Below are 27053 nucleotides of genomic sequence, written 5' to 3' on the forward strand. Positions count from 1 at the left end.
TATATCCTTCTGACTGTAAAATGTTACTTAAATTTTATTCTTTCTGACAGTATTATGTGATTTAAATGTTATGCCATGAAACTTGAACATTGTGTAAGATGTTCCATCCTAAAGTAGTGTCACTGAATTTCAACCTTCTGGATAATTTTGAAATTATTGTTTGAATTATTTCCGATTTTTAAAAGTGTAATTTTGTTGATCATTTGTGCGTTTATTTCCATCTAAATTTTTATGTAAACTGTATATTAACTTTGAATCACCATTTATTTCACTTCTTCAGCACTGCCAATACCTTTCACCGCCTGGATATGGTTCCTAGCAACACCTCCTAGATAATAAGGCCTCACAACAGTGTGGTGACGTCATGCTAAGGAGGCGATGGCAATGCAGAGAAACGCGGAACATGGTTAAACACAGACATGATTTTAATATTTTTTGCCAATGGAATAATTTATTTACTAACAAATAGCGTTTAAATTTTAAAGGATATTGAATTGTAGTGTCGTTATTACCGTATTTTAGTGACTCTGCCATTAAAGATAAACAGCAAACAGAGGTAAAACACAACAGCATTTTGCAATGTTAACTTACTTGTTAACAGCACAGCAGGATGTTACAAACATATTTCAATTTAAATAGGTATTACATGAAAGAAAACTAGCACGTATAATATTAGCATAGGCCTAACATCTAAGCTCTGCCAGGCTGAGTGGCTCAGACGGTTGAGGCGCTGGCCTTCTAACCCCAACTTGGCAGGTTCGATCCTGGCTCAGTCCGGTGGTATTTGAAGGTGCTCAAATACGACAGCCCCATGTCGGTAGATTTACTGGCACGTAAAAGAACTCCTGCGGGACTAAATTCCGGCACCTCGGCGTCTCCGAAGACCTTAAGAAGTAGTTAGTGGGACGTAAAGCAAATAACATTATTATTATTACATCTAAGCTGATGTAGCATCGCTAGCAGTATTTGCACATGAGCCTACAATATTTCCTCCCTTGAAGTTCATGTGTGGTGTAATGAGAGTTTCACCTACCATCGATGTTACCAATTTGTCATTCTGTTCGTAACCTTGAACTTTATGTTTTATGTATTCCAGAAAGCACAGTATTTTTATTCTTGAAAGAATTTTTACTTATTGTATCTTCAATACTGAACAAAATGAGATTAGTTACTTGTAACTTTCCAGAAAGTATGTTAGCTTCTGTCCTAATATTGGACTACCATTCAGACTGGTGCCTACTCTTTTAAAAGTATTGACATGTGGCAACATTAAATTGCTACTATGTCTCATAAATTTGTAAAAATCGCACGGTGCAACAGCCCTGAAGGGCTTGGCATTGGCCCTGCTCAGCCCGAAGGCCTGCAGATTACGAGGTGTCTTGTCTTCGGCAGGATGAATCCTCCCGGCCGTTATTCTTGGCTTTCTATACCGGGGCCGGTATCTCACCATCAGATAGCTTGCAAATGTAATCACATAGGCTGACTGGACCTCGAACCAGTCCTCAGATCTAGGTAAAAATCCCTAACTTGGCGGGGAATTGAACCCGGGGCCTCCGGGTAAGAGGCAGGCATTATATCCCTTCACCATGGGTTCGGCCATAAATTGCTAACACGAGGAGATATCAGACAAAAGTTTAAACAAATAACAAGAAAATCATAATCATACTCCTTTGTGAACTAAGAAATGTTTTTTAACTGTGACTATTAAATTAACTGTGGGGACATCATCCTCGGTGTTCAATTCACCAACTAGGACTGAAATTTCTTGAATCTTTCTACACATTGTTACACTCATTCCTTGTAATGCAGCTATGATGTTTTGTAACTATACTGCATTTGTATTAGTAATTTTGTCCACATATACATTAGAAATATTTTATACTTTAATAAAACCCTTTTAGAATAAAGGCCATGTCCTATTAGATGATTACATATGCTATGCAGTGTGGTTGCCTTGATGTATCAACGTACAGAAAAAGTACTTACGTTCCCTTCATCACAGTACAACAACCATCAGGTAACAACATGTTTATTGTACTTTTCAGCTGTGTAAGATTGTGGATTGAAATTCTGTGTATGAGATATGTACTATCTTCAATGGCTCTGTTTATTGCTCCTCTTTCTATTCTACTATTTTGCCTGGTTCTTCTCTTCACCTGCCAGAATGTGATGATATATATGATTGGCAATTGGGAAAGATATAAGGCACTGGCAGTCTCTGACAATCATGGTCTTGGAAGAGGAGTAGTTAAAAGTTTTTCCTGAGAATCAGTACCAGTTATTTCCCATAAAATATCACCAACTTTGAAATGTCTGTGGCATACCTCTAAAATAATGTACGGTATCACCGTGAGCGAAAATCATGCATTTACAGAGTGAATCGGCCTACACCAGCAGCTGTCCATCATATATATCGTCACATTCTGGCATTTTATAAGTTCATAAAGGAGTATGTGTATAATTTTCTTGTTATTTGTTCAACCTTCTGCCTGATATATCCTCTTGTTTACAAATTTACGGCCGACCCCGTGGTGAAGGGATATAATGCCTGCCTCTTACCCGGAGGCCCCGGGTTCGATTCCTGGCCAAGTCAGGGATTTTTACCTAGATCTGAGGGCTGGTTCGAGGTCCAGTCAGCCTATGTGATTACATTTGCGAGCTATCGGTCGGTGAGATAGCGGCCCTGGTCTAGAAAGCCAAGAATAACGGCCGAGAGGATTCGTCCTACCGAACACAAGACAACTCGTAATCTGCAGCCCTTCGGAGCTGTTGCGCCATGCGATTTTTACAAATTTATAAGACATAGTAGCAATTTAATGTTGTCACATGTCAGTACTTTTAAAAGAGTAGGCTCCGGTCTGAATGGTAGTCCAATATTAGGACAGAAACGTACATACTTTCTGGAATACATAAAACATAAAGTTCAAGGTTTCGAACAGAACGACAAATTGGTAACATCGATGGTAGGTGAAATTCTCATTAAACCATACATGAACTTCAAGGGCGGAAACATTGTAGGCTCATGTGCAAATACTGCCAGTGATGCTACATCATCTTAGATGTCAGGCCTATGCTAAAATTATACGTGCTACTGTAGTTTTCTTTTATGATCATGTAATGCCTATTTAAATTGAAATATATTTGTAACATCCTGTTGTGCTGTTAGAAATTCGGCCTAAGTAAGTTAACATTGCAAAATGCTGTCGTGTTTTACCACTGTTTGCTGTTTATCTTTAATGGTGGAGTCACTAAAATACGGTAATAACGACAGTATAATTCAATATACTTTAAAATGTAAATGCTATTTGTTAGTAAATAAATTATTCCATCGCCTCCTTAGCGTGACGTCACCACGCTGTTGTTAGGCCTTATTATCTAGGAGGTGTTGGGAATGGGAGAAAGAATTAAAAGTTCAGAAGCACTGGAAACCCATTCAACTTGGCCGAAAGAACGATGACATTAAGGTCAGTTGTTTAGCTTTCGCAGACGACCTAGCGATACTAACAGACAGTGAAATTTCAGCGATCAAACAGATTGAAATCCTCAAGGAATGCGCTGAGAAAACTGGACTTAAAATCTCATTCGAGAAGACCAAGTTTATTTGCACTAAATTCGACATTCAGGAATTACAAACAAAATATGGACACATCAAACGAGTTCCATACTTTAAATATCTCGGTGAGATCCTAGAACCAACAGGGTTGGAAAAGGAAGCACAGAAAGTTCGATTACAAAAACTCAAAAGAGCATATTGGAGAACCCGTGACATCTACAACAAGAAGTGCATGTCCATACATACAAAAATCAAACATTATAATACGGTGATTAAACCTGAAGTGCTGTATGCAAGTGAAATCTTGGTTCTTAATAATAAAGGTGATCTGGAAAACATCTTGAAGGAGGAAAGGAAGATCTTGAGGAAAATTCTGGGTCCAGATAAAAAGGAAGAAGGGTATAGGCTCAAATCACGCAAGCTACGGAAAGACTGTCTAACCTTGCCGCAGACGTCAGGAAACGAAGACTGAAATTCTATGGACACATTCACAGACTATCGTCTTCAAGGCTAACCCACAAGATTTTGACATACACCGAAAAACTGAAGAACGTACCATGGATACAAGATGTCAAAAATGATCTGGAAAAGGCCCAGATAGAACCATCAGAAATAGTGGACAGAAACATTTACCGTCACAAGATACATAGATGGGTAGTAAAGCCAGAGAATGAAGTCCCTAAAAGATCGGGGACTAAGTGGTCAGAAGAAAGAAAACAGGCACACAGCGAAAGAATGAAAGCAATATGGTCTGTTAAAAAGGCGAATCATAAATGTAATGCGTGATCCAACAGGGTCCATACGCAAATAATTAATTAATTAATTAATTAATTATTATTATTACTTTTAGACGTATTGTCCCGATTACAGCTACAGGTATATAATAAATTAACGTTTGTCAAATCCCTTTTTAGGTACATTTCACAAAACCAAATGGAGTAATATAAGATTCAATTACAGGAAATCTGTCAAGAAAACTGTAACAAAAACTGGACTAAGGGCAAAACAGATAAAACTTTACAAATATTCTGCATAGTTAAGCTTCTTGAAGAAACATTTCAAGGAGAGGGTAACTATAGGAAACATTGATAGGAAGAAGAAGAAGAAGAAGAAGAAGAAGAAGAAGAGGAAGCTTCTTGAAGAAACATTTCAAGGAGAGGGTAACTATAGGAAACATTGATAGGAAGAAGAAGAAGAAGAAGAAGAAGAAGAAGAAGAAGAAGAAGAAGAAGAAGAAGAAGAAGAAGAAGAAGAAGAAATCAAGGCGATTCTGATACACAACAACATGAAGACATACAGATGACCAGGCAGGAGGATGAAGAGGAACCCACCGAATCAGTTCTGAATCAGGAGTTTCAAAATCTGTCACCTTCCACAAAACTTTAAAAGTAATTCTGAAGTTGTATGAAAATTGTCAGGAAAAAAAGTGACTCTCCAACAAAGTGGTACTGAAAATTACTGGAGTGCTTGATTAGTAAAGTTCAAAACAAAACCATGACATCATCAGCACCACATTCCATTGACACATTTTTAACTGGTGTATTTTAAAGTCTCTAAAGTCTCTCGAATTTAATGAAATCTAAAATCTAAATGTATTTATAACATGAAAATGTTTAGTGAACAACATTCCTATGAAAAAACAACTCATTTGAAAATTTGTTTATCTTTATCATTAACTTCTACTCTTCTCCCATTGCCTACTCCTGTATTTCACGAAAATACATTATCATTTCAAGATCAAAAACAAAACTCACCACCTTGTATGGCAGTTCCAAACAGCACAGGCAGTTAGTTCCTTACTAACTAATTATTTTCAAGTTTTCAAGAAACTTATGTAATACAAATCATTGTATATAAGCACTTGTTCAATGTGTATGGTTAAGTAAATATTTGTTTCATTGTATTTGTAATGTATCAGTTCACTTACTGCAAACAAACAAACTGCTAAAAAAGTCTCCTCGTCAATTAGGTCCTTGTACAGTGTAGTGAATTTACCATCATTTTCTCTATTCTGCCATAGCTCATGTACCCACTTCCATTATTTTTAAACTGCTTCTAGAATTATGGCAATAGCCACCAATTCCACATCCGTAAAATTTGACATCTTGACAATCACTGAATTGAAACTGAAGCAATACCAGCCATCACTGAGACATCATGGATTGCACAGAACTGACACATCACAGCACTGACACATCACTGATATGTGTGGATGGATCTTTAAATGCTGGTCAACTTTCAATTCATCAAGCTGTAAATTAAGCCATGGAAATAATGCCTAGGAATTTGTGAACAGATCTTGTGATCATTACATCATACCTTATCATGTAGCATTTTAAAAGATAGGCACCACGTTTTGATTTTTATGTCTGTAAAATTTGCTACTGTTGAAATAATTTTGGTAGTTAAGCGTACTTGAATTTTACATAACAATAGCTCAATTCCTATACTGTAAATAGTTGTAAATAATAATTTATCAAGCTAATTCAAAACTAATACTTGAATTAATTTTGTCTGATCTGAAAATGAATGCTCAACAGTCAAAATAAGTATCATCCATTTTCTTTCCCCCTTAATGTAAGGTAATCTTCTTCTTCTTCTTCTTCTTCTTCTTCTTCTGCACAGGCGGTTAGTGACGTCCATGGAGTAATTTTTGCTATTTTGCATTTTCCAAGTCAGAGTTGCTGTATCGTGGATGTGAAACCAGTGTCACAGATTCTACGTCCAGAATAATCTTCTCTATCTCTGTACACGTTTCCCTTCTATCTTGCCTTCTAGTACACCATTTAATATAGTAGAACTTGGTTAATTGAAATGTTTTAAATTCAAATCCATGGATAATTTGAATGTTTCTCACAGTTCCTTGATGTTCCTATACAATACAGTGTTAATAATTCATGTTTAATTCAAACATTATGTTGTTGAAATAAAAATAAAAATACCGTGTTAGGACTCATATTTTCAAAAAATTATATTTAAAAATAGTGGGAAGCCTGGGTGGAAGAGTAAAGTAATGTAGAATCATGCTGTTGATGAAAATTAAGCTTTAGTTGTTGCACAGATAAGGTTCAAGGTATTTTCTGTGAATAGTCTTGTACGAGACTTGATTTTCGATAATCGGGAAAATCTGTTCATTAGGCCACTGGTCATCTTGTAGTTGCTCTAGGGAGCAGGTGTTGCTTGCTCTGCTCTGGACAGCTGTCTGTCACATGACAAGAGAGCAGCAGTCAGGCGGGTTGCATACCGTGGTAGTACTGTACTTCCCGCTCGGAAATGTTACCATATGAACAACTGCTGCAATAATAATAATAATAATAATAATAATAATAATAATAATAATAATAATAATAATAATAATGTGCAATATGTCCTGAAGAAATACATTTTCATGATTAACTGAAGCTTTGGGACACGTACATTTAACGAAAGAAAATACAATTTGTGTGATTTGTACACATTCTTTGCACTCTCATTAACATACATTTCAATATTTGTATGGCATTTATGACTATGACAACAAATTAAACACATGAACTAAAACATATCACTGGTGTACTCTTCCTTCACGGGACCTTTGGGCTCGTTTAGATAGTACTGTATCAATGTTTGGCACTATCGTTTGCGTACTGGCAAGTCGCAAAGCACATTTCAAGTTTTCATCGGTGAGCTGACTTCTGTGTCTAGATATACAAATCTGCATTAATGAAAACATCTTTTGACATAAATAAGTTGATGCGAATATACTTAGAATATGTGCATTAAATTTGTGCAATCTAGGAAATCTCTCCCGTGGAAAATGAACATAAAATTCAGTCAAACTGTTTGTGTTTGCAAACTTACATTTCATTTGAGTATTGCACTGTAAGTCAATCAGCTCTAGCTGCAGTTCTGGTCTAACAGTTTGCACATCCACTGAGAAGGGCATAGCGAACACCTGCAGATCATTTTCTAATGCCTGAATATCGTGAAACCTACCCTACAATTCATCATATAGTGATATTAAAACCTCTTTATATTCTTTTAATGTTTTACCGGAATAGTTTGGAGCTAGACACAAGTCTGCAGTCAAAGTGGGAAAATGCGTTGTCTTTATTCACGAACTGACTTTCCCACAGTTCGCTTAAAAGCTTTAATATTACATGTTACAAATTTCATATTTGGTCCATATTGAAATGTACATCAATTTAAGATATTACCAAAATTTATTAGGATCAACCTATTCAATACAAAGTGTAAAAAGGCTGATGATGCCCTTTTAAAGGGCGAAACATGTCCCTTCAAATTTTAGTTTAATAGGATGTAAGTCCTAATTTTGTAAATTCTATTGTATTGAATAGGTTGATCCTAATAAATTTTGGTAATATCTTAAGTTAAAAGCTTTAACACGATCAAAGAGGTGAATAATGATAAGATCTCTACCTTGTAGGGAGGAATTAATACCATTAAGGTGGCTGGTGAGATCTACAGTACTAGAAATGCCACATCTCCTATCTATTTTCCATTGTTCAGTTCTCCTAGTGGTTCACTGTGCATTTCCGTAAAGAGAGCTATTTCTTTCCTCAGAGCATAGAAACGATGTAAAACTTTTCCTCTACTTAACCACTGTACATTCGTATAATACGAAATGTCACCTCACATGAGTTCACATGTATCATGTCGGAATCTAACCAGTCAAGAAAGATGTGCTATACCTTTGTGCCACTGGCCTTCAGTACGCATTACGTCATGAACTTCTTCCTCTACTTGCTCGCTAAGCTGCTCTCTAAGCTGCTCTCGTTCCTCGAAAACGGGGAGCAAATTGGCTCCGAAGGCATTTTGCTCTCGATTGACGATGCCTGCATTAGGCCTAACCGAGAAGTACACATGGAGTTAATTGACAGTGAGACATTCCACTAACTACTGAAGGAACTACAGATGGATTTAGTATACACACATGGACAATGTTACAATAAACATAATTTTAATGGTTATGTAGTTCCCATATTTCAATAGTTCGGCACTTCAATCGTAGTTTTGTGACATGTTTTGAATGTAGAGAATTTAACAGTAATCACACATAAGAACTCCTTCACAACTAGAACACTTATCATGCCACCATTCAATATGTCTACTATACTGAATCCAGCCTTCTTCTGAAGGATCCACATAGGGTTCACTGCACACCAAACCAAACCAAACCAAACCCCATGGCACTACACCCCTTGAAGGGCCTTGGCCTACCAAGCGACCGCTGCTCAGCCCGAAGGCCTGCAGATTACGAGGTGTCGTGTGGTCAGCATGACGAATCCTCTCGGCCATTATTCTTGGCTTTCGAGACCGGGGCCGCTATCTCACTGTCAGATAGCTCCTCCATTCTAGTCACGTAGGCTGAGTGGACCTCGAACCAGACCTGCACACAGGGCACTCAAATCTGTTATTGTCCTTAGGAAGCAAAGTAGATGTGAAAAGTGAGCCCCGCCAGTTTCTTCTTCTTCTTCTTCTTCTTCTTCTTCTTCTTCTTCTTCTTCTTCTTCTTCTTCTTCTTCTTCCATTTCCTTAGTTTCTTTGCTTCTCTTTTCTTCATAATAATATATCTTTTGTAGGGGTACTTGTTATTACTGGTGCTAATCCAGCATGCCTTTGCTTAATCGTTGATCTCTGAACCTTTGGCAAAGGCTTCAGGTTGTAGATGGAAGTGCTCTTGGGGGAGTTCAGTTGATTCTCTCCATTCTCCCGGTTGCTTCAATACCTTTTATGGCACTGCTTATAGTCGCAGTTTTTATGTAGGCACCAGAAAAAGTTCTTGCAATGTTTTAATAATTTATCTGATGTCCAGGATACACCAGATAATGGTCACAAGCTTGGTAGTAAAATGTCTTCTGTGGTCCAGAGAACAACATATGAAGTGGCTGTAGCCTGTGGGATGTATGTAGTGGCAATCCAATAATTATGATACCTTTTCCCCGACAAAAATGTACTACCTGTAAGGAAATGTGTGAACTATTTAATTTAATTCCAAACCTCTCCACACTTTTCATATGCAGTGAGGGCATATGATGCTGTTGATGGTGATTCGTCCATTGGATGGAGACGTTAAGCCTTGAGCAGACCCCTTAGTCAACAGGAGAAGGCTATGTGCCGACACCAGGTTCCACCCTCTCCCTGCCTCATTATCATCCCACATCCATAAGTGCAGTTCACCCAGAACCTGCAGCAGGTGAACCAAACATGTCCTTGGACAATGCCTATAAATAAATAAGTACAGCATTGAGGCCAGCCTGGTTTTGAATTGTGAAGTGCATTGTATTATGTTCATAACTCTTTGCAAGATTTTCTATCATATCTGTGTTTAAAAGAAAACGTGGTGAATAAGAAAGACTGACTAGCTCAGAAGGTCAGTGGGATTGTAAAATTCAGATTAACCGGAATAGGCCCATTCAGTCCAAAATATTTAATGAATGTGACCTTCTTCCCGGAAGCTCACCAAGGAAGGATGTGGGAGTACTGGGAGAGTGCTTAAGCTCAAGACAGAAAACGGTTGAAGTAGCATGGTCCATAGCTGGCCGAAACAAAATAATAATAACAATGATAATAAATTAAAACAGTGATCAGGAAAATCCAGCTATTAAAATGCTATTCTTTTTCGCAGTCAGTAGATGTGGAATGAGATGCCCCCATCCTTCTTATGTATAGTATTTTTCCGCTGAACAAGGGATTAAATTGTATAACATCCTCCACAAACAAGGGACATCAGTACATGCATAACAAATTGTGTAGCTCACACTATACAGTCGTGAAAGCTTACTGAACTTACCTTGAATATTATAACAGTGGCGCGTGAAAGATACTTTCTGCCACAATGACCACTCTTGGACTGAACGGAAAGTTCTGTTGCAACTAGATTATAGCGAGTAAGGGTGACACTCAAGGACACAGAGTAGTCAACCATTTTGGTAGGTAACTAAAAGAATTATTCATGTAACTTTTTTAAAGATGCAGCAGTATTATATAACATTCCTTCTCCTAATGCACAGAGGGCAGCAGTCATATTTTCTTCACCCCAGCTCCTCTTTCCATTCTGCATTTATAACTTTTAGACATGTCTGAAAATATGAAGTCCTCTTGCCCCATTTGTCAACTTGCCCTGGTCTCCTCTATGTTAATAATTGTATAATAGTAGCATAATACATCTTAAAATGAATCTGTTATTAATAATTATGGTATTTACTATGGGAGTTCAGAAATATTAAAAGCCACTTACAGAAAAGGTTGAGAATGTTAAACTTTATTTTGAAACTCGACGTCTGTGCTGAATATGTTGAGTACGTAATCCTTCTCATATAGTATATTGAATTTCAGGTTTCTCCATAGGTTGACTGTTATAAAAATATTAGGATGGTATCTTAAACTGAAAACCTATGATTTGTTGTATAGTATATACCTTTAATATTTCCACTTATTTCAGAACACTCCAAAAGTCATGAAAAGAAGATGAAGAAGTCAATTGAACCTAGCAAAGAAGTGCTGATGGATGAATCTGAAGCTGAAGAGAGATTGTTGAAGCATATACTGCAGAGAATTGCTGACAACTCAGGTTTCTTGATTGAAGATCGCTTGCGCTGTCTTCTGTTTCCCTACAGAGAGCCAGAAAAGACCCTTGTCAAGATAGATAATGTGTTTTGTGTAAGTTTTGCTTAGTTATACCCACCACTCCTGATAGGCAACTCACATTATCCACCTGTTAATGGTGTAGTTGAAGGTAGGTCGATATTAGCAGAAACCTCATTCCCTTCCTCTTTATTTTTTTTCAGTGAAAAAACAAGTCAAAATAAATGAAAAAAGCAGTAAAATGTTCATAAATATTTCAATTTCTCTGGGATGAATACCCATATATACTGTATATTACAGTATATAAGATAAAGTTTCAATAATGTGGTGAAGCATTGTTGATGGATTGCCGAAGTTGTTACTGTATATTACTTTGTGATGTTAACAATGTTTTTAACCTTCATATTGAAACATTTTTCTGAAAGTGTATTGAGTGCAATGAAGGTTCTTGGTAATTGTTGTAGGAAATCAGAGTGCTTTCAACCATGCACAGAAGCACCTTTCTTGATCTTCAAATCCAGTACACTATATTTTTAAGTTTTGTATAAGAACCTGGTATTTAAAAGAAAAATTTGGAAGTGTGCAAGATAATATCATAAAAATGAAGAAGACATCAAATACAGTAGAGACAATACGTGACACTTCCAGATTTTGCCGTGTTAAAATGGGAGACAATTCACAGGTGGCGCTCCTAGTGGCATGACCTGGAAATTCGCGCTGAATTCAAATATCAATGGAAATGTATATATGGAAATGGATCAATAAATTTTGTCTTGAAAGAAAGTATTATTAAGATTTTAACTTCAGAGTTGCTGAAGCAATTCTGGATAACTGAATGAAGAATTATTTAACAGGTTATTATTGGCACGAAGTGTGCAGTTTAGTGATCATTGGTTTATGTGCCACAGCTCACCCATAGAATCCATGTGCAAACACCTCCCGATCAATGGTATAAGTACTGTCATCACTTCTGGATGCAGAACAAAAGTCTGTGGCCACAGTTTCTAACAAAGCTTGAAAGATTGAGGGATCTTATCTGTTAATTGTTTCGGCTTCCTTGGTTGAGATAGGGGTTTTATAACTTCCTGGCATTTCCATTTTCATCATGAAATCACTCACTGTTCAACACAGTATGCAAAACTTGCCAGAAATCTCACAGATGGAATGTCCAAATTGGTGGGCTCTGATAATCATGCCCCTTTCAGCCTCACTGAACTCTCATCACATTTACATTTCAAAAAACCTGCACCAGGCCTCTCTGAAGGCCACATGCCATATATATTTACATTTTGACAGGTATAGCTAGTAAACGTTTCTACCGAGCACTCTCAACCTTATATAGGCTCACAACATGCTTGAGCTTGAGTGACATAGGGATCAGTATACTTTCCCTTCAGCAGGTGTTTGGTCATTAACGGCAATGTACCTTATGAATTCTATGAATCACAACATTGAAAAGTTTGTGGTTGCTATTAAACATGCCATGTCCCTTACCATTATTTACTCCCGAGTCCTTCAATTGTGAAATTAGTTTTATTCAATAATAAATATACCAAATCAGGACAACTTAAGAAGTTTTGTGTTAACAGGCTCTTGGAATAACTTCAGAAGCTGATGTTCGCATGCTGAAGGACTACTTTATACCATACATCACATGCTCTGTATGCAAGTTACCGGCATCTCCCCTGCAAGTGGAGGCTCAAGAGACTGAATTGGCTACCTTTGAATTGACTGAGAGTCTCCTTAGGTATGTTCAGATTGAATTTATGCCTTTATATATATTTATTAAACATATAATATAGATATAGATAGGTTATTCAACTAGACTCTCTGGATCCTGGAAAGGTAACAAAGCCCACAATTTGTAGTTGGATGTGTGAGTAGAAGTAATCGGTTGGGGTTTTGAATTAAAAGGGCTCAGCATCTAAATTTTCTGTCCCATTGGTAAAAGTATGCTCTTGGCTGGATAAAATCTGTTCCTGAATTCCCATTACCTTGTCCATTATGAGTTTAATTCTTTTTTTGAAACTGAAATTGATCTGTTGGCAGATGTTATTCTTCAGCTTATTTAAAGAGTGTAGATTTGCCTTATAAATTTTATCTTTTCTTAGGTAACAATCACATGGAGTTAAATCAGGAGAATGTGCAGGCCATATATTGTTGCTACTAACTCCATCATTAAGCTCTATATGAACTGCCTACAATTAATCACAGGCTCTATGAACCCTTCTTCTTCTTCTTCTTCTTCTTCTTCTTCTTCTTCTTCTTCTTCTTTTTCTTCTTCTTCTTCATGGGGCCTCTAAATATTAGTTCCTAATCAGTGTCGACCTCTAAGATCTTTTGCCACCATGTTTTTCCTTCATTCCCACCTAGATATACCTGCTCCCTTCACAAAGCTGCAGGTTGTTCTTATTGGGTCTTCTTGGATTTTTTCTCTCTCTTCACCTGGTAGTCCTAGAGTGGAGAGTCTGATTCTACCCAGCACCTCACATTTGATAAGTATGTGTTGAGCTGATTCCTCTGCTTCATTGCATTTCCTACATATGTTGTCTCTTATTACTCCAATTCTATGTAGGTGTTTTTTCAGATGGCATTGTTCCTGTCAACAGTCGTACTACCCATCGTACATTTTCTCTGCTGAGTTTCAACAGTTCTTTAGTATGCTTCTTGTTTGGTCCTTTTATCAGTTCCTTTGTAAGCCTGCATCCTGGAGTATTTTTCCAGTTTGTCATTTGTTTCTTTTGTACCCATTTTCCTATGTAGTGTCAGGCTTGTCCATAGAAAATCCCACATACAGGTTCTGGGCCTACAAAATGTGTTTCTGCCCCTTTCCTGGCCAGTTTATCTGCCTTTTCATTTCCTTCTATACCTGCATGCCCTGGTACCCATATTATTTTGAAAATGTTGTACTTTGAGAGCTTCAGGAGAAGTGAGGGGCAATACCAGACAATTCTGGATATTATCTGGACTGCCTCTAGTGCCTTAATATCTGCTTGGCTGTCCATAAAAATGAAAATGTTCTTATTCCTATAGTTCATTTTCAGATTTTCTTCAAGACATGTTATGATAACTATCATTTCAGCTTGAAATGTGCCCAGGCTCATCTGGATTGATCTCTCAGGCCTTCCCCCGTTGATCCCTGCTCCTGTGCCATCCACAGTCTGAGCCATCAGTCCACCACACTACTGTATATCTTCTTTTACAGTATTCCATTTGTTGATATCCCAGTCTTCTTTTTTTTATTGTCTGGGTCTCAAACAGGTTTTCAAAGTTGTACTTTGGTATCATATGATCAGAAGGCATGTGTAGAACTTCCTCTGTTATTACTCTGTTGATTTTACAGTGTCCTAGATTGGGTCTTTGTGCATTCCAGCACTCTGATTGTGCCAATCTATTTGAACTCATTCTAGCCTGTCCTTTTATGAAATTGCATAGTGATGGGAGGACTAGTAAAGTATTCAAGGATCTGTCAGCATTGTTCTCATAGCCCCAGTTATGGCTATGCATGCCATTCTCTGTAGGCTATCCAATCTACTGCCGACTTTTCCTTGACTTACTTTCTGCCACCAGATGATTGCAGCATAGGCCATCAATGGTCTAATGATCATTGTGTATATCCACATTACCATTGATGGTCTTAGGCCCCATGTCTTCCCAATGGCTCTTTTACATGCATACAGCAAATTCTTGGCCCGGGTTATGTTCTATGAACCCTAGTATGGTCCTGCTGAAAAAAAACAGGTTCCCCCTGTTAATTGTGCAAAAAGGGGTTGCAAGGTAATTTGCGCTAATCTGTGAGCCAGTCTATTTGAAGACAGCAGAGCATGAAGATTGATCAGAAATATTGCCTCAATATTTTCTTTCTACTTATCCCTCTTCTCATTGTCATTGTGTGTTTCCTGTTATGTGTTCTTTTCGATGCTCGCATCTTTTTATATATGACTTATTTGCACATGTTTGTTCCTTGCCATTACTAGTTTTGCGAGTTAATATATCCATGTACAGTGAACCAAGCATTCACAGAGAGCTTCGGATTAATTTCTTACCTGATCTGCTGTCCACCAAAGCAAGTATTATTTGAGTCATCTGTTTGCAAAACCAGTCATCAACAAAAAGAATTGAAATCCACTTTTTGTGCTGAATATGTTCTCTGTCCACTTTTACACAAGATAGCAAACTATTAGCTGCAAACTCAGCCTCTAACCAGCTTCTTTTCTTCATTGAAAATTGGAGTTAGTCAAAATATGTTGAATCTCTGTTGACTGAACATTTTGGGACTCAGTAGTTAAATGTAGAAGTGCTGAAGTTTTACAAAGAACTCATTGATAATAATAACCTTCCACAAAACAACCCTGAAGATGTGGAAGATGCATGTGAGACAGTGGCATTATTAAATGTTTAATTATGGTTCATTTTGTGTAAATACATTGGCTTTTTACACTGTATTGATTTCTTTTTAGTTACTGGGAGCTTTTAAACTAAACATTTTTTGTACAGTTTCTTTCATTTGGTGCAAACCTGGCCTTCTCCAAATTTGAAATTTAAATATTCCAAATAATAATTATACAAATAAAACACTGGTATTTTGCAACATTCATAACAATGCTGACTTACGGAACCGTTCCATACACCATCATTGTGGAGAGAAAGCCGACGTACGGAACTATTCCATACTAACTTATAAACGCTAGAAACTCAAGTTATTGGCAAGAGATGCGTCCTGCAGCACATACAGATTACTCCTTGAAGATCAGGGAATCTTCTAAATAAAATGCACCATACTAAGTTCATAGAATGCTGTATAAAAAGACAAAATGCAATCTGCCTGTGCTTGTAGCAAACAAACATGTTTGATGGTGACAAAGTTATCATGAAGTGGCCAGAAAGCAATAATGATGACGATTTTTCGTCAGGAGACAGTATGGGGCCATTTTTCAGTTCCCATCCCTCCAGCAGAAAGGAAAAGACATCCTTCCAGGCCCTGCAAAATGTGTAAGGCTCACAAATTAAGGTCAGAAGTCAGATGGCTATGTGAAAAATGTAGTGTGCCACTTCACTTGGAGAACTGTTTCAAAAAATATCTCATGGTGATTCACTACTGAAGACTGGAAAACAGTTACTGAATTATTAGGCATCAGTCTGTGATGAAAGCAGCTTTCTTAAAAATGTTTTTTTATAATTCTCAATAAACCAAGTTACTGCATAATTATCAAAAATAAATAGTGTTTTCTGTCCTTGCAGGTGGAACAATTATTCAGGTTCCAATAGGTTAAGCAAATAAAAATAATTCTAAGTCCCATTATTTACATTTTATATGTTTTTGCAGTTTCCTGAAAAATTTTGCCATTTGGAGATGGCCAGTTTTGCAAATAAATGACTCATTTAATGTGGTCATTGTTGCAGTCATGGGAAAAGTTTTCCATGCTAGGCTAAGTGTGCAGTTCGGAGAGAATGACTTCACAAATGACCTCCTGTTTGCTGATGATAGTGCTATATTTGCAAATGATGATGCAGTAGCCACAATCATTCTAGAACATATAGCCAATACAGCCAAATTTTATGGGATAATCATCAACACATTAAAAATCACAGTCATGACAACTGATGGTTCACTAGCAGCTGTCCACTCTTCTGGGAATAAAATTGAACAAGTAATTGAAGTCAAATACCTTGGTTCTCTAGTGCCAGAGAAGAAAGTGTCATCAACTGCTGAAGTTCACAGTAGGATTAGTCTTGGTGCAGCTGCCTTTGGGTTACTTGAATGGTGCTTAAGAAACATAATGACATAATCAAAACTGAAATGTCCATCTTTCACTCGCTTATTCTTCCAGTTCTGAAAAGTGGAAAAATGCTAAAAGCAGACATGAGCAAACTGAAAGTATTCCAAATATGGTGTCTGGCGAGTACTGGGGGTCTCTTTGCATGACTGGCTTTGTAAAAAGACCATCAGACTGAGGTACGGAAACCAACCAACAATTGAAAAATTAATCCAAGAATGGAGATTGTGGTGGTTCGGCCATGTGTGCCAAATGTCCAAATGCATCTACCTCACCAATTACTCTGGTGACAGAGACCTGCTCATTGGAAGGTCTGAAGATTGGATCTGAAGAAAACCTGGGCAAAGCATATCGAGGATGACTTCAAAAACTAAAGTCTTAGTTTTCTCAATAAATAATGCTATTTGCTTTACGTCCCACTAACTACTTTTTAAGGTCTTCAGAGACTTAGTTTTCTCAATACCAGGCCTGGAAAAACGTTTTGCATAATGTTCATGATCCAACGGCACTCATATCACCGCATTGGCTTCGAAGTCAAACTTGTCCAACCATTGGCTAAGGAAAAGAAGAAGAACCAAGGATCAGCCATATACAAATGAGATAACGATCACTTTCATCTTCATGCATTTGATTAAAAATTAATTCATAAAATGTAATTCCATGTAGAGGATCACCCAGTTTATATCATGCACCATAGTAATTTATTAAACTTTAGCCTTGATAATGTTGTTACTCTTTGTACAGAACCGTAAGAAATTCTTGTTTGCTGAGAAAGATGGCTAATATAACTTTCTAGGGGAAATTTTCACATGGCATGCATGTCATCAGGATTTTCTTCTGTCTACATTGTACAGTGTCTTCTTCTTGTGATCTCTTCCCATTTTACAAAATAAATTATTTAAAAATCACATTGCGAACTGTACATTTCTCTTCAAATTCTCTTCTGGCAGCAGAGGCAGACTTTGTGCCAACATATGAATCAGTGAATACCCATTGCAGAATGGATTACATAGGCCTGTTATTGGCCAGTTTTTACTCTTTTTAAGTTGGTCTCTAGGATTAGAGACCCTATTTAAAATGATACTAACTGCCTGGAATGAGATTCAAGACTGAAGCAGCAGTCTGGTAAAACCCTCCTGCCTCTGTTAGTGGCTGACTTTCCAGATGGCAGATTCCTTGTCAGTTGTTTATCTAGTCTTTCTTAAATGATTTCAAAGAAGTTGGAAATTTATCAGATATCTTCTATGGTAAATTATTTCAATTCCTAAGTCCCTTTCCTGCCCCAATTTGTCCTCTTGAATTCCAACTTTATCTTCATATTATAAATTTTTTTAAAATTCCACTCAACTTATTCATCTACTAATGTCATTCCAAGCCATCTCTCCACTGACAGCTCAGAACATTCGGCTTAGCCATGCAGCTTGACTCATTACTCCCAAGTTTCCCCAGCACCAAATTGGAAACATTTTTGTAACACTACTCTTTTGTTGGAAATTACCCAGAACAAATCATACTACTTTCTTTTGGATATTTTCCAGTTCTTGAATCAAATAATCATAGTGAGGGTCCTGTACAGGAAACCTTCTGTGATTGGGGTCTCACCAATTACTTATATGTCCTCACCTTTACAACTTCATTACAACCCCTAAATACCCTAAAACCATATGAAGAGATCTGTAACCATGATTTTCAATCCTGCGTATATGATTATCCTAATGAAGATCTTTTCTTATACACAAGAACCTCATTTATCTGGATTAAGTGGGACCGGAACTGATCCAGATTATCAAAAATCTGGATAATCCAGAAAAACAAAAAAACAAATAGAGTACATTATAAATTTTCCAGCTGGAAAATTTATAATGTCCAATAATGGACCATTTATATTGGTATTATAAATTTACTCATTCGGAACAAATATTTCAGATTCCCTATGGGAATCAACATCTATATCAATACAGTACATGTTATATAATCTATTAACACAAGTTGTACAGTAATACCTTTTTCAATTGTACATAAAATATAAGAACACTTTTTGTACATTTACGACTCTGTTTTATGCACTAAAATAATGTGTGAATTTTTTCTGTTTTACATTTGTATAGGTATCGTTTGCGCGCAGCACGATCACGAAGACACTTTACTAACAACAGTTCTGCCAGTGTGGTTTCAGTCAAGGATTCTAAATAGGCCATCAGTTTGTCCAGCTGCATTGTTGCCTCTCCATGAATCATTGTTTCTTCTGATGGAGCGCAGGTTTCATTTTCGAATTCACCATTAGTGAATTAATAGTGCATTACATTCAGAAGAGCGTGGGTTTGAATCCCATCTCGGCCGTCCCGGGAATGGTTCCCATGGTTTCCCATTCTCAATTCCAGGTGAACACCAGGACAGTACCTTTGATAGACCATGGCCGAATTACTTCCAATTCCTGTTCTTAACTATCCTTCGCGGAAAAGACATTCAAGAAGAGTCGACGCCATAAAAGAAATACTGTACATGTAAAAATAAATTTTTATTATTTTTGATCCAGATAAACCAGAGATCCGGAGAGGGTGGATAAACGGGGTTCTTGTATATAGTACGTGAACCTTTTCTTGAGCCCTAGTTCCCATTCAGTACTATGGAGCTCAGGGCTCAAGAAAAGGTTCGCGTACTATACTAACACCTAGGTACTTACAGTGATCACCATAAGTTACTTTCACCCCTTAAACACAGTAATTAAAACTGAGTGGACTTCTTCTCTTGATTAAACTTACAATCTAACTTTTAATCCCATTTACAATCATAGATACCATTGCGTACTGTCCATCTCACAACATTGTCAAGGTCTTTTTGCAGTTGCTCACAATCCTGTAACTTATTTATTACTCTGTACGGTACTGGTGCTTTGCCTGCGGCTTCGCTCATGTCATAGTTGAGTTATGTTCCATTATATTTTTTTATTTCCCATTTTCTTTTGAATGCCACCAAACCAACTTTCGTCGGAAATGTAAGACGTGAATGTAAATTATGTATTTTCCCATCTCGGCTTCAGCCGCGGAATTGAAAAGTTTCACGTGTTATGTAACACTTATAACGTAAAGAAATATTTTATTTATACCAATTATCATTCCAAGTTCACTGTTAAATGAAATTTAAAATATTCTGTTATCTCAAAATGTAAATATATTCATATTTTACATTACTTCTTTTGTAACAATTTCTTTGCGTGCTTTATGAATGGAATGAAATAATGAAATATTAAAGATACGAATGAGCTTAATTAAATCATCTTAATCTTAAAAATTAAATTTTAATTATGAAATCAAAATACAAGTTAAAATGCTAATATTTGCTATCGAACTAAATTATAATTTTAAAGATTTAAAGAAACACATTATAATTAACTATGTCTAAAACTTAACCATCAAATAACTTAAATATCTTTAGAAAACATGAACTTTAATATACTTAATCAATGAATAAGTAACGTAAAATTGTACGTATTACATAACAACAAATAAAAAAGGAATTTTAAATATGATTATTCTGTTTAGAACTTCTTTGTATACAATATTGGCAGTTATTCCTTCTGGTGCCAGAGGGACTAAGCTACTTGGAGAACTTACTCTTGAACAGGCAACATAAAATTGTCCATGGTAAAAACAGTTTTCGTGTAGATCAATTCCTGCAAATGTTAAACTCTGGCCTTAGGATTTATTAATTGTCACAGCAAAGCGTACTCTAATTGGAAATTGCAGTCTTTTAAACTCAAACGGAGAATCTGATGGTATAAGTGGTGTTCGTGGAATGAACACTGATTCTCCTCGAGCACACCCTGTAATAACAGTAGCTTCTATGAAATATTTTTTAAACCTGTCACACGTAATCTAGTGCCATTGCACAACTTAGGTGGTTTGAGGTTACGTAACAACATTACAGGTGCTCCTACATTCAAACGAAGTTTGTGAGATGGGAATCCTGGAGGATTAAGAGTATTTAGGAATTGTACTGGATAATTCACAGCGTTGTCCGTTTGTACGAAGGTAATCCCAAAAATATGGACTCCTATTTTTTTATAAATGCATAGACCTGTTTATTTCTACAATGGTTTACATCATTTTACAGCTGGAACATTTAGCTATTTTTCTACATAGTCACCATTTTGGTCGATGGATTTTTGTAGTCACTGTGACAGTTTTTGTATGCCCATGTCATACCAGCTCGCCGCCATGCAGTTCAGGAAGTTGTGAATCTCATGTTTCACCTCTTCGTTGGTGCTGAATCGTTTTCCAGCCAAATGTTCTTTCATCTTAGGGAACAAGTGATAGTCACTGGGCACCAAGTTGGGACTATAGGGTGGGTGGGTGGGTGATGTTCCACTGAAACTGTTGCAGAAGAGCAATGGTGTGCTGGGCGACATGCGGGCGAGCGTTGTCATGAAAAATGTTTATGCCCTTGCTCAACATTCCTCATTTCCGGTTCTGAATTGCCCCACCGAGCTCGATAGATGCAGTCGCTTAAGTGCGGCCGGTATCCAGTAATCGGGACATAGTGGGTTCGAGCCCCACCATCGGCGGCCCTGAAGATGGTTTTCCGTAGTTTCCCATTTTCACACCAGGCAAATGCCGGGGTTATACCTTAATTAAGACCATGGCCGCTTCCTTCCAATTCCTAGGCCTTTCCTCTCCCATCGTCGCCATAAGACATATTTGTGTCGGTGCGACGTAAAGCAAAATAGCAACAACAACTGAATTGCCCATCTGAGTTTTTTCAGGGCCTCACAGTACCTGTCAGCATTAATTGTGGTCCCAGCGGGCATAAAGTCAACCAACAATACCCTTTTTTGATCCCAAAACACAGTTGTCATGACTTTACCGGCAGACTGTGTTTGCTTGAGCTTCCGCGGCTTTGGCGAAGAGGGATGCCGCCATTGGTGTGATTGTTGCTTGGTCTCAGGTGTAAAGTGGAATGCCCAGGTTTCATCACCCATGATAATTGAGTCCAAAAGGTTGCCCTGTTCAGCTGCAAAGCGTTGAAGAAGTGAGCGGGAAGAATCAACTCGTTGCTGCATGTGGTCTTCAGTCAGTATGCATGGCACCTATCTTGCGCAAACCTTTTGGTATTTCAACTTTTCCATTAAAATTCTCTGAGGGGCGCTTCGGGAAACCTCAGGAACCAAAGTGCAGAGATTATCCAGGGTGATCCGCCGATCTTCACGCATGATTTGCTCAACATTCACGACTGTCTCAACAGATATTGACGGTCTTCTGCTCCTTTGTTTGTTGTGAATTTCAGTCTGACCGGCTGCAAACTCTCTACACCACTTACGAACATTTTTGACATCCATGCACGGCTCACCATACACTTCTGTCATTTGGCGATGGATTTCAATCGGCTCAGTACCTTTTGCGTTCAAAAACCGAATAACTGCGCGCACTTCACACTTGGCAGTAACATCCAACGGGAGCTCCATTCTCAACGGCTGCCAAGCCAAGACTGAGTGCTTCAGTGTGGTGTGTGCATGTTTATATGCGAGCACAGGAAACACTCTTCACAATATTTTGAACAACAGCCACACGAACAGAGCTCTGTATTTATAAAAAAAATAGGAGACCTTATTTTTGGTATTACCCTTGTTATACCATGTTGACCGATTTATATTCTATTTCTGCATCAAAATATGTAAGCAATGCTTCATTTATTTCATTAGCCATCTCACATTTTGGTGTAAGAATTGCTCGCTAGCATAGCCAGTCCATAGATTTGTCTTTTAGATTAGCAACATCGGGATATATCATTAAAATAAGACTTCCTCAAGAGTTTACTATTGCACCTAAACCTTCAGGAATCAACATTTTTCCAGCAACTTCTGATAATTCTCCATTTCCAATTTTCAGAAGAAGTTCCGAAAATTCGCTAGCCAAAAGATCACCACTCAAATGTACCCTCATATATTTTCTCAAAGTAAGTATGACGTTTTTACACATGTATTTCCCTCATCAGCACGCGTCCCTCTTGGTATCTCGGGTAAAGTTTGACGAAAATCTCCAGTGAGTAGCACAGTAACTCCACCCATTATATCTTTGTTACTCCTTAAGTTTTGGAGAGTAGGGTATTATCGAAAGCCTCAAACCCGCATTTGTGACTCATTGTGCTTTCGTCCCAAACAATGGGTTTACACTCTCGCAAAACTTCTGCTGTGTTAGATTGTTAGATGGGAGTCTCAGTGCAAGTAAGATTAAGAGGCAGCTTGAAGGATACGTGCACTGTCTCACCTCCCTCCGGTAATGCTCCGGCAATCCCAGATGATGTGGCAGCTATAACTACGCTTCTAGTACTCCTGACTTTTGCCATAGCAAATTTATAAGGAATGTTTTTCCCGTACCACCTGGAGCATCTAAAAGAAAATTTTTCCATGTTCAGACTGTATGCTACTCAGGATTTTACGATATACTGCAAGTTGTTCTGTAGTTAAAGATTTTTCGCTGGTAGTTATCAATTTTTCCAAAGATTCATCATCATCATCATCATCATCATCATCATCATCATCAATGTCTCACTCCAGTCACCTGGGTGTGGTTTAAAAGCCTCCTCCACTCCTTTCTGTCCTTCCACTTTTCCTGCTCCATTACTTCCGCCACATCCAATCCAGCTTCTCTAATGTCCTTCCAGAGCTGATCCATCCACCTTCTTCTCGGTCTTCCAACTGGTCTCTTTCCCTTAACTTCTCTTTCCAATTCCCTTCTTGCTACCCCTTCCTTTCCCATTCTTTTTACATGTCCAAACCATCTCAGTTTTGCTTTCTGTATCTTCTGTACTAACGGTTCTCTATTTAGCTCTTCTCTGATTTTTATATTTTGAATTCTATCTCTTCTTGTCTTTTTAACCGATGTTCTTAAAAATGTCATTTCTACTGCTTGGATCTTACTATCTTGTCTCTTATTAGTTGCCAGTATTTCTAGTCCATATATTAAAATTGGTATGAAATACTGTTTATATAATGTTAATTTTGTTCTCTCGGGTACTTTGTCATCCCATAAAAGCTTTCTGATGTTATGATAAAATGTTGTACCTTTACTTAGTCTGTTATTAAATTCGGGGTTGATTTCATTACTTCCATTAATAATGCTACCCAGATATGTAAACTGTTCTACATTCTCTAACCGTTCTCCGTCTATGTTCACTTGGCTTCTCTTTTTCTCTTTTCCACAGTGCATGACTACAATTTTCTTTTTACTAATTACCAATCGAAACTCCTTCAGATTTTCATTCCAAATGTCCAGTCTCCTTTGTACTTCCTTTTCTCCCTTTCCCCAAATCACCACATCATCTGCAAATTCCAAAGCACTCACTTCATCACTACTGATACTCTGTTTTACACATTTTATGAATTCATCCATCAATATAATAAACAATAATGGCGACAGTGCACTTCCTTGCTTGAGACCTCTTTTTGTATAAAATGTTTCAGAGTCACCACTCCGCACTTGTACACTGCTTTCACTCTCATGATGCAACATTTTTATCTTGTTAATTAATGATTTGGGTACATTCCTTTTCAGTAGGCATTCCCGTACGTTTTCTCTTAACCGTATCATAAGCTTTTTCCAAATCCAAAAATACGAATATGATTTCCTTGTTCCTTTCCGGATGTTTTTACATTATAGTTCGCACTGTAAATTTCAGGTCAATTGTTGATCTATTCAGTCTAAAGCCATATTGTTCTTCCTCTAAGTGTGCTTCTATTATATCCCTCAGTCTTTTGTCATTGATTTTATCCATTCTTTAGCCCATGTGATAATAGGGTTATACCTCTATAATTTTCACATTTCTTCTTATTTCCTTTTTTGAACAGTGGTACAATGCTTCCTTGTTGCCCACCTTCAGGTATCCTTTCATCCTTCCTGCTGCCTTAATCATATCAACATTGAATTTGTCTTTTCCACTTGCTTTACCTTTGGTCATTTCTTTCACTGCCCTTTCAAGTTCCAACCATGTTGTCAGGTTCTCTTCTTTTTCTCCATCTATTATTTCCATTTTCTTATCTTGTTCTTCCTCCAAGCAGTCGTCCTCATTATAAATGTTTTCAGAATATTTTGCCATCACCTTCTGAAGACCCTTTTCGTCATGTACTATGGACCCATCTTCTCTCTCTAATGCCTTGATTTTTTCTTGATTTATTCTTTTTGATTTTATTACTCTGAATAGTTTCTGATTTTGGCGACTATCTTGCTCAATTTTGTTGGTAAACTCTCCCCAACATTTCTCTTTTCTTCCTTGATACTCCTCTTTACTTGTAGTTTCAATCTTTTGTATTCCCTAACCATTCTATGTTATTCTCATCCCTCTGATACATTTTTTGCTTTACCTTACCCATTTCTTTCTTCACCTTGTTCCTTTCTTTTATTTCCTTTTTTTAATTTGTCTGTCCATCACCATGTTTCCTTTTCCTTACCCTTTGCTGTTGTTTTCCCGCATACTTCATTTGCTGCTTCCACAAATGTCTATCTTAAATTGTCCCAATCTTCTTCTCCACTTCGTATTTCTGTATTTGGCAACTTCCTTTTTATACAATCTTGGAATGCCATTCTTTTATCCTCCTCCTCCTCCTCCAATTCCAAATCCTGATCTTTGGTTTCTTCTTCAATACAGTTTTAGGGATTTTTACTTGTTTTAATTCCACAGTTAGTAATCTGTGATCACCTTCCATACTTTCACTGGGGATTATCTTCGTATTCATGACGTATCTTCCCCATTCTCGGTCTGTTATCATAAAATCGATGAGTGTTCCATACTGTCCATCCCAACTATATCGGCTGATCTTATGACTATTCCTCTTCATAAACCACGTGTTCTTTACTATCAGGTTTTTCGTCATACAAAAGTCCAACAGTTTCTCTCCATCTTCATTTCTTTCGCCATACCCATGTGGGCCCAGAACATTCTCATATCCCATTCTATCTATTCCCACATGGACATTCAGATCTCCCATTATTATGATCCCATCTCCAATAATATGCTTTCCAGTTCATTGAGGAACTCTTCTTTTTCTTCCATGCTACATCCTGTCTGTGGAGCATATACCTGTGCTATCTTCAGTAGTTCCTTGTTTGCATGTATGTGCATTATTATAATTCTTTCATTTACATACTTAACGTCAGCTATTGTTTCAACATTCTGATTCGCTACCAATCCCACTCCATTTCTTTCTTTACTTTACCCATCAAGTACAAGGTGTACCCCTTTCTTAGTTTCTTCATTCCTTTCCCTTTCCATTTTACTTCACTTAATCCCAGGATGTCGAGTTTTCATCTCTCCATTAGGTCAATCAATTCATTTTCCTTCCCATTCATTGTTAGAATATTTATTGTTCCAAATCAGGTTTTGTTCTCTGATCTAACACTTGCATGGACATCAGCATTGCCTTCACACTGTGCAACTGTAGTCAGAGACTTATCAATTTCATTTCCATTTTTAAACATCCATCCCAGTCTTGTATTATAGTTGAAAGCTAGTACAAAATTACTCATCTGCTGACCTGCTAAGCCTAACACATCTGAGGATATTCTTTTGGGGTTTACTCCCTTGGCCTTTGAAAATCCCTCTTCTCCATAAGGCAGTGGTTTCCTCTTCTAATTTTCCCCAGAGAAGATGGGTTGCCTCATCCACCATCTTCGTCATTCTGAAGGTATCCTTCTCTGCCTAAGATGCTGTTAAGGTCTTCACCCGTAACCCTGGGCATGGGTTCCACGTTATACCCCGTGAGACTGGGTCCCTGCCTGAACTTAGCTCTTCTTCACACCGGCCTACTGATGTGGAGGATACCCACCCCTGCAATGTGGATGCGCCAGGCAAGAATTACTCAAGTGAAGGATAGGGAAGATGACCCTATCTCCCTTGAGCCGGGTTAATGGTTGTGTATGATGCCACAACCAAAGATTGAATATCATAATTGGTTTCCTTTAAGTATTCTCTATTTTCTTCTTTTCCTGACCTTACGGGTTGATGTAAGCCATACTGATTTAAATTCCATCCTCCTACAGATAACGCTGCATCTTTGATTAACAATAGACATTGGTTATTTACTTCACTGTGATTTAGAGTACAATCTTCCACCTGCTTTTCTGTTTGCCATAAGAAGTCCTCTG

General features: G+C 37.5%; 1 protein-coding gene across 1 annotated transcript in view; it reads left to right on the top strand.

Annotated features, from left to right (window-relative positions):
- Positions 1-27053, top strand: part of LOC136857307 (dynein regulatory complex protein 1) — a 256632-nt gene that overhangs the window by 132638 nt on the left and 96941 nt on the right. The window contains exons 12-13 of the mRNA XM_067135886.2: positions 10998-11215; positions 12730-12887. Coding sequence (XP_066991987.2) covers positions 10998-11215; positions 12730-12887 — 376 coding nt within the window. The remainder of the gene's footprint in view (positions 1-10997; positions 11216-12729; positions 12888-27053) is intronic.

Source organism: Anabrus simplex, chromosome 1 (assembly GCF_040414725.1).
Source record: "Anabrus simplex isolate iqAnaSimp1 chromosome 1, ASM4041472v1, whole genome shotgun sequence".
Classification (NCBI taxonomy): Eukaryota; Metazoa; Arthropoda; class Insecta; order Orthoptera; family Tettigoniidae; genus Anabrus; species Anabrus simplex.